The sequence below is a fragment of the Diadema setosum genome, chromosome 5 (assembly GCF_964275005.1).
Source record: "Diadema setosum chromosome 5, eeDiaSeto1, whole genome shotgun sequence".
Taxonomy (NCBI): Eukaryota; Metazoa; Echinodermata; class Echinoidea; order Diadematoida; family Diadematidae; genus Diadema; species Diadema setosum.
The window spans coordinates 24331376-24341327 of NC_092689.1; the positions used below are offsets into that span (position 1 = coordinate 24331376).

Genomic DNA, 9952 nt, shown 5'->3' on the forward strand with positions numbered 1-9952 from the left:
TTCGTATTATCATTTGTTGCTAAAATACCTTTTACGTCATGAAAACTATTGCTATTATAGTTGTTATGCAGTAATGTTTGCTTCTTCGTTTAAGTGAACACAAAATGAAAATGAACTCAAATCATGTAATCAATCAATCAATCAATATTAGTCAAAAATATAATTTTGTTGCCGGAACATCCAACAATGAAAAATTTATATACCAACCGTCCTGCATCGAACTAACTCTTTCTTCTATCACCAACCACTGACGTGAATGACCACAATCATGTCATCAATATCTTTGCTCGTGTCACAGGCCTTCCTCAGGACGTATAATTACCTGCGCGATGACCAACTCACCAATGGCACGCCTTCATCTCTGCAGATTGAGGCTGATGCCCTGAGAAACTTCCAGAAGTTTTATCACATAAACGAAACCGGTAAGAATGAGTAAACATTACTTTTCCGCGCTTTTAGATGTCAGATATAGTGTCAGTTTTTTTGCAATGTTAGAAGTAATAATATAGTGTTCATTATTCAGAGTATTCTTCTCATCCCCATTTTAGACGAGCACCTTATAGTAGTTAGTGTGTTCGTGTGAAGTGTTTGGCCGCCATGAATTTGGTCGACATGCATTTCGTAAAAAGCGCATTTAATTCTCCACCATAGTGCTTTTGCCAGGAGTAGAGAGGGGCAACTCAGTCAAGACAAAGTTTTCCGACGACCATGAGAATGCTTTCTTGCCCCCCCCCCCCCCCTTTGACATAGTGGAGTCAGTGACATAATACAATTTTACTTTTATATCAGTTTACATTTGTGACAAATGACCCCATGACATGACTTAGCTTGTCTTTACAAAATGTAAATGCCGTTCACTACTATAAGTCTTCTAAACTCCTTGGTGACGAGTGTTCCAAACATTGTGTTCTATAGATGAAACGGGGTACTCTTAATAACACAAAATGTTAGGGCGCTGTTTACCATTAATTTTTAGCACATTTTTATACCAGAAACATTCTGGGTGGCTCCAGAAAACGTCAGTGAGAAAAGCAGAAAAGATGTAGTTCTTCTCATTCTTTGTTGTTTTTATAGTTGCTGGAATGGGCGTGGTGTCGCTAGCAGCACTGTCGTGACATCAAGCGGGATGTTTGCAAAGGGGGGGGGGGGGAGGTAGACACAGTGTAATAATTGCGTAATGGCCGCCATAGCGTGCAGGAGGGAGGGCAATGGCCATATTTCTTCTTACCATCTTAAATGGGATGCTTACTTTCGTCAGTTTGAGAAGTTATCTTAATTCTAAATTCTGGAGTGTGATTTTGAGTACAGCCGAAATCATAAGATTGGCGATTGAACAAAATCAAGCAAATCTAAAAACGATATTTGACACGTGCGAAGGCTAAACAATCCACTAAAATGTAAGTAAGAGCGGGGATACCACATTAGACGATTAGCATCACCACAATGATCATTTTTCTATGTTGCGTCAGGAAATCTGGATGAAAAAACCTACGAAATGATGAACTTGCCCCGATGTGGTAGGCCCGATGTGGAGAAAGATACAACCGTATCCGCCCGAAAGCGGCGTTACACAGCTACGAAGGGTTACAAGTGGCCGAACAAGGACTTGAAGTGGCGCCTTGATGGTTCTTACAAGATTCACTCTCTCAATGAAATTTTAAGGAGTGCATTCAAGCTCTGGAGTGATTCCTCATCACTGAACTTCACTGAGGTAACAAACCCCGCTGTTGATGTAGAGATTGTAATGGACTTCGTACGAGGGGACCATGGAGATGGCAGCAATTTTGACGGACGAAACGGAGTTCTCGCTCATGCATTCTTTCCGAGCCCAGACGATATAGGAGGTGACGTTCACTTTGACAAGGACGAGCAGTTCACACATGAAAGAGCCTCAGGTGAACGTCAAATAGAATATCATAGATTAAGTAGTGCAAGGACAAAAATCCCATCATTTCGTCTTTTATCCGTCACGTTTAAAGTTCCAAAATGCTACAAATGCCACCTTCTGAGCAGAACGAACTGTAATACGTGGCATTATACTGTACTGTATAGTCTCGTATCGTATCGTATCGTATCGTATCGTATCGTATCGTATCATATTGTACTGTACTGCTAGCATTGTACAAACCATTCGATTCCTTCTATTTTCCGTATTGTAGATGGAGTACCGATTTTCAGCGACGTCCAGCGGGCTCATTGTATTTTCTGTTGCGTGTTTTTTCTTTTTTTTTTTCTTTTTTTACCTTTGTAGAGTTTACTCCACTTTATTTCTTTATAGATGATATTCAAAAAAGAAAAGTTGATGAAATAAGACATGTCAAAATACTGTTAAATCTATAGAATCACATCATACACAGATGGACTGCTTTCGGGTTTTATGTACAACTGGTATATACATATTAATTTTATATAACGAGAGTAAAGAAGAGACGGTAGACGTTGCTTTTGAATCCTCACAATTTGATTTTACTTCGAGCTTTCGGGCTCTGCCCTTTACCAAGACTGAGGACAAATCGGACAAAATGCAGAACATGGATATCATATACAAAAAATGATGATGATCAAGACAATAGTGAAAATAATAACGACAATGATAGAGGCAGAGACGGCAGAAAAAAAATACACTAATGGGAGTGTATATTAATTACTTTTATGATTTTATTAATTGCCGTTAGTGTTTATATGGTTGCCTGTCTTCACATATCTGAGGAGATTTACAAGTGTGTTTGTGCGTACATATTCGTATCTACATGTACATGTGTGCGCGCAGTTGTTTAGTCATACATATTTCTAAATGCTTATACGTACACCGATGTATGCTTATTTGTGATTGTATGTATGTATGTTATATTACGTAAGATTGACGCATATATACACTCCCATTAGTGTATTTATTTTCTGCCGTCTCTGCCTCTATCATTGTTATTATTTTCACTATTGTCTTGATCATCGTTATTTTTTGTATATGATATCCATGTTTTGTATTTTGTCCGATTTGTCCTCAGTCTTGATAAAGGGCAGAGCCCGAAAGCTCGAAGTAAAATCAAATTGTGAGGATTCAAAAGCAACGTCTACCGCCTCTTCTTTACTCTCGTTATACACACTACTAAGATGCGACGGCCCAGGGGTTTAGCAGCTGAAGATTCACGTATCACACTCACTATATATATATATATATATATATATATATATATATATATATATATACGGTATATAATCATAAGAAGAATGAGTCTCAAATACGCCATCTGTAGATCCAACAAGAAGGTTTTTATTCACAATATTTTAAACCTGCCTCGGGCCTTCGTCAGTGTAGTGTATACTTCTTGTTGGATTTACAGATGGCGTATTTGAGACTCATTCTTCTTCAACACGTGGAAGATATATATATATAAATATATATATATATATATATATATATATATATAATTGCCACTATACTAGGGATCTCAACTCCATGCTATAATTCGAGGAGCTCGCCTCAAGGTATTACAATATAGCACAAAATTGAGAGTCCCCGAATATGTCGGCCATATCTGTTTTATAATAACATTTTCGTGTGGGTTGCCATTGACATTTGCATTTCGATAGAGCTTGACAAGGGTCACCTCTCGCGCTATGGAAGCCTAGTCCAGCATGAGGCCCTATTCCACTGACCACTGGAGGCTCATCTGATCCCAAATATGCCAAAATTTCTGCGTTCCGATGAGTTCAGATGAAATCTGAGCCGACAAGCTGAATTTGGGGGCCTTGATTTCTAGCAAATCCGACAAAGATCTGACGTTGATCAGAGTAGTCAGATCGAAGGCCGGTAGCCGCCCGATTGTCATCTGTTGGGGGGGGGGGGGGGGGTATTTCATGAAGCATTTTGTCCGGCAAAGCTGTCCGACAAATTTGCTCTCAGCCAATCAGAAGCAAGGATTTCAGTATAACCTTGTAACAGTTTGTCAGAAAAATATCCGACCAAAATGCTTTATGAAATGCCCCCCTCCCTGATTGTGATTGAAGGGTGATCTGCAGACTGACCGAACACTTTCGACAATCGCAGGACACCAGTACGACTAATTGGTCAGTTATCAGACTCAGACCAAATACTGGGCTGATTGCGCCAAAATCAGAAATCAGAAATCGGATCAAACAGATTCTCCAAAACAATACACCTCCTGACGATACTAGTTTAAGTGAAATGCTAACTCCATGTACATGTATCTCTGAAGTCTGTAGATGCAGATGAAGTCTGTATAGAACAGTATGTACACACAGTACGTACATGTATCTCTAAAAAACAACAGAGGGCGGTTTATGGTCCTGTAGAACGGTATTTCACTTTTTACTATCAAAGGGCAGTGTGTATACGATGGGACAATGATGAATAACTGATGAATTAATGTTCCCAATTTTAATTTGTTAGAGTTAAAGATTTTTTAAACAAATTATGGAATAAGTACTACTTCATATCGTCTCTCCACAAAGGACCTTGGTATGAAAATGTCACAGGTACTAACAGAAAGATCAAGATCATTATCCGAGCTCCACACGTTTGTTAAAATAGAACAATGTACAGCATGTGGTACTCCTGATTTAGACTGAATATCGCCATACGTACGTGATATTGAACATAATGCTAGCAAGAAAACCCCTCAGCTATTGCTACTGCAAGATGTTTTTTTACATTTACTGCTATGTTTCCTTCAACATTTCCACATCGCAAGGCATCAACCTTCTGCAAGTGGCGACTCATGAGCTCGGTCACAGCCTGGGTCTTGGTCATTCATCCACTTCGGGAGCTGTGATGGCGCCCTACTACAGTGGCTACGATCCTAGCTTCAAGTTACATAACGACGACATCGCAGGCATTCGATCTCTCTATGGTACGTGTACTTTGCGGGATGTGGACCCGTAACATGTGATCTATCTTTCAACATGTGTCAGGCATATAATTATGGTCACAAATCTACTAATACTTTTCTTTTGTACTACCCTAGTCGGGAAGACATACAGAGTGTGTTACAATGGCATGTAAGCATTTAATTTCACTAAGCCGTTACAATTCTCATGTGTCAAGTTCTGTTCTGAATTTGTCGTGATGTAGGTTTTTTAGTTAGTTTTTTTTTTTTTTTTTTGGCTTATTTTTTCAAAACCCCAAGACATATTGTCACAAAAATTGGCTGGTAGAATTGCTAGGGTGACAGAATCTCAATTTGGTCAGGTGGCAAGGGGCGAGGGATGACGGTACCATGACCACAAAGGGGGCCCGGGGGGGGGGGGGGAGGCCCAAAGCCCCTAAATCAAGGCTCTTCAAATGTCTTCTTCTCTAGAACCAGACGTGATAAAGCTGAGTAATTGCTAAGAGTAACTACAGTGGTAATCCCACAAATAAGAGTATCTTTTAAAAAGTCTTCTATAAAACCAGAAATGCTCTGAGTAAATGCAATGTACATTGATGATGTATAGGCCTACTTTCAAGTTTGTTTGTGCCAGATCCAGGGTGGTCCTCTTTAGGCTGGGACCGACTTGGACCCAGTTTTCATATTGTGATCTTCATTTTAAAAACACATTCTTTTTTTTCTGCAAATTTGGCAGGTATTACCAGCGTGGTTTATTGTACAGATGGATACAACGCCCCCCCCCCCTTCCACAAAGATCCCAAGTTTGCCATATCTTTTTAGGTAATAATTTGCAAAAATGCGTGAATATTATAATGCTCACGTGAGCGCTTTAGACCCATGGGGTTTCTTGCTAATTTCTTATAGCATGAACTAATTTGTACCTTCCAAACTGAGTCCATGTGCAGATAAAACGAGAAGAAACTGCATCGATTTTGAATTGTTCTGTTGGGTGCACGTCACGAATCCGACATCCAAAAGTCATAATTTACAGCCCATGAGTTCGACACTAGGCAAAAAAGAGGGAAAAAGGAGAGACCGACATTATATCACAGGGTTTAATGTGCGCAGTGTCGGTTTCGCTGGTCTTTTTAGTCTATATTGTCGGACTCATGGGTCTTTTTTGCCTTTAGTGAGGAACTCATGGGACCTATTTGCCTATAGTGCCAGACCCGTGGGCCTTGTTTGCCTTGTGTCGGACTCTCAGGCCTTTTTTGCGTATAGTGTCTAGCTCATATAGGTTGTCATGTATGACTCATGGACCCTGTTTTCAATGTCGAGCTCGTGGATCGTGTGACTCGTGGGTGTCGGACTCGTGGGATGACCCCGTTCTGCCAATGCAACACTTACAAACGATGAATCTAAGGTATTCCTTGATACTTTGAAGAAAGCTATGCTGGGATTGACTCTAGATGGAATTACATTTTCCCAACATTAATGCTAGAGCCCCTGACAGTCTGATTTTCGAGGGACATGACAAATGAACGATTAAGGCAACGAGTGTAAACTGAACAAAATCCTACTTAAATTCTGAATATCCTATCTCATAGGTGAAGATGATAGACCGTCCGAAGAAGTCTGCCATGACAACGTGAAAACAGTCTTCCGCACCAGTGATGGAAGCACATACATAGCAACCGGTACGTTCGTGTTTCTGTTTTTCTGCTGGTTGATAAGACAAGCATATACAAATGTTGCATGTAAAACAAAACAAAAAACAAAACGAAAAACAGAACAGAAACAAACAAAAAAAAATCCCCAACCAACAACTCCTCCCCCCCCCCCCCGACCGTATATAAGGTTCGAGATCCAATGAGGAAAAGTTGTTCAAAAAGACTTGCTATCATGCAGTTCACTACAGGTTTGTTCGTTCGTTCGTTCATTTTTTTGTTTTATTTTCTTTGGACGTTTCTTTTCTTTCACTATGTTCTCTATATCATTCACGAATGTTATCAAGCAGACAGCAACTTAAAGAAGAATTCCGCACCAGTTACACACTGGCCTGGGAAAAAGAGTAAAATTGCATTAACACGACATTGAAAATTTGATCAAAATTGGAAGGGATGTAATAAAATTGTGAAGTGTCGCATTTTTTTTTTTTTTTTTGCAAAACAGTTCTCGAAAAGATGATATAAACATGCAAAAGAGTGAGCTGATGATGATGTCATAACCTCTTGTCAGACAAACTTCTAACTGGCATAGAATTCCCCTTGGAGCTACGTTAAATAAATTACTTTTATCACCCAATCAATAATTAACAGAGTATGTCTGTACACGCGTTAGTTCAAGAATGAAAACCGTAGTTCGTCTACCGGTGCTTACATTCATTTCACCTTCGTCGAATTTACCGTTACTGCGATACACAAGCATTCTTTATAGCTTTGTTTCCTTTCCTGTGAATGTATACGTATATATTTCTACTCGTCAGAGACTCATGTGTTTCGGCGTGTCGGGCGTTCTGTAACGGGCCCATTTGTTATTGGAGACATCTTCGATGGATTACCAACGAATCTAGATGCTGCCATGTACTACAGTGTTAACAAGAAAACATATATCTTTAAGGTTTGTGCGTTTCAATTCTCTCAAACTGTAACCAACATCGGATAGACATTGTATTTTGGCTGTATACGGTTTAGATATTATTGTGTGCGTGTTATGTCCTCGTCTCATATAACTAGAACCTTCTTGTTCAATGCGGGGTTTTCATTTCCTTTCAATCAATGCTGATATTTATCAAATAAAAAATGCATCAAATAAACAACATAAAAGGACTATATGACATCCAGCTTGGTTGTTTAATGAAAATTTTCTAGCATAGAATATGGGGGTCAGTTTGTCAAAATTTGAATCTATAAGTGAAAATTCTAGAAAATTTTGATGGGATCTATAAAAGCAAATTCGTTACGTGTAGGCCCTGTCAGTAGCGATCAAATGTGCAGAAAAAGATACGGAGCATGGATACAACTTCGTGTCAGACTAGCGGTTGTTATGATAGCAATATTGAAATCAATGTGTAATAGTGAGATAGAAGCTTTTTATAAGACTGCGTGTGGGTATATTAGGATTCTCGTGATACAGAGGGATCGGGTGATGATGGAACAATAAAAAGAATGAACCATGAATTCAAGAGTGATTTTCCCATAACCTGACCTATATCTATCAAACCTCAGAGGACATTTCAAATTACTGATACATATAAGCAGACAAAAATCCAAGAAAGAGTGCAGATAAACAAAGGAGTTACGAGAGATACCAAACTTGACAACCTGCGGCATACAGCATTCCTAATATTATCATTAACTCATTTATGGGGTAGACGTAGATACGCGTTTGGTATCAGATGATTGTTGAGTATTCTCTGGAAGGAAAAGTTCACCTCTCGTGATGTTGTCAGAAATCAAATCTTGTAGATGATCTCCAACTGGTGTTGATTGGTGTTTCCTCTACCGTAGGGCAGTCAGTACTGGCGTCTGACAAACAGAGACATCGACCAAGGTTATCCAAAGCCAATTTCTGAAGAATTTCAAGGAATTCCCGATAACGTGTCTGCGGCTTTTGTCTGGAGCGGAAATAATCGGGTTTATTTCATCAAAGGTGAGACCATCGTTCAATGCTCTAGCAAAAACAACGAAACTCACATATTATTTTGCGGTAAGTGTAGCCTATCCGATAGGCGTCGGGCTGTATCGATACTAGACTGATCGCTATATGGAGATGGACATGCGAGGGCATTGGCATGTCCGTCTCCATATAGCGATCAGTCTAGTATCGATACAGCCCGACGCCTATCGGATAGGCTACGGTAAGTGATGATCCAATTACATTTAGAAAATTTAAAGGATGCTCGTTTCGACACCATCAAAAAATCGGGTGATGTTTGATAGAAAACATCCATCAAAACTCACATGTCAGCTGGTCGTGTTTCTGTAATAGGGCCTACAGATCTTGGCCACAATGTAAGCTTTCAGAATATCTAGAGTTTGAGATGGTAACACCTGGAACTCGTTGGAGTAATGCAGTGTGCAGTGTGCATGTGTTGTCTCCTCGCAATTCTTTTTTGTTTTTCTTTACACTATAACGTCTAGTGTTTTGCCTCAAATTAAAGTAGAACAGGAAAGCGAAGGGCGTCATTTTTCTGCTTCTGGCTCAATATAACGTTCTCACAACTTTGTTGAAAATGGCGCCTGACTTAAGTAGATGAGGGAAAAAAATCGTCCTAAGATCGTCATTTTTGTCTTTCTTATCAGGTTCCAAGTACTATCGATACTCAATGAAAGCGCGGCGTGTGGATTCTGGCTACCCACGCGACATGAGTGTCTGGCGGGGCTTACCCGACGGGGTGGACACAGCGTTCCAGTACAGTAATCGGCGCACTTACTTCTTTTTCGGGTCCAAGTACTACCGCTTTAACGACCGTGGCCTCAGGGTCGACAGAAGCTATCCCAGGTCCACAGCTAAGTGGTGGCTAGGCTGCAACGCCGTGGGTTCACTGCTGGAAGGAGACTCATCTGCTGATGTTAGCAAGCCTTCTTGCGCTAGTCTACTATTATCAATGCTCTTCGTTCTAGTAGCAGTTACATTTCAAGCGTAAGATATTTTCTTCTTTTAGGTGATATTGTATACTTCACAGTCTCACTGGCTGCAATATGACATGGACAACCTGAAGTGGATACGGATGACCTTGATTGCAGGTCTGCGGCTGATTTGAAAACTTTTAGAATGTGAACTACAACAATAAATAATGAACTTATTAATTCTTTCATAGAACTTAATTTCTGGGACGAGCAGATTTTAAAATCATAATTCATTTCCTGTGCTGAATGCATATTCTCGTCAATTTCCTTTGCTTGAATTTCCGTTAGTACCTAAATTATGTTATTATGTCATGTAGATTACATCATAGTGTATTGCTCTGACTTATTTTGTAAACGGATTTTGCAGTACAGGCTGTTTTAAAAATAGGCCTACTTGTGTGTTTGACGTCTCATGAATGAATAGGGGAATGCACGATAATATCATAAGATATGACACAAAAAAACCACAACAAACAAAACAACAACAACAAC

At 39.7% G+C, this 9952-nt stretch overlaps 1 protein-coding gene across 1 annotated transcript; it reads left to right on the forward strand.

The window, feature by feature from the left end:
- The first annotated feature begins 268 nt into the window (after positions 1–268).
- Positions 269–9477, forward strand: LOC140228796 (matrix metalloproteinase-18-like). Its single transcript, XM_072309069.1, has 7 exons — positions 269–422; positions 1470–1895; positions 4713–4871; positions 6437–6526; positions 7315–7448; positions 8339–8480; positions 9134–9477. Exons 1-7 carry the CDS (start codon positions 269–271, stop codon positions 9475–9477), a joined length of 1449 nt encoding a protein of 482 aa, XP_072165170.1.
- Positions 9478–9952: the final 475 nt, after the last annotated feature.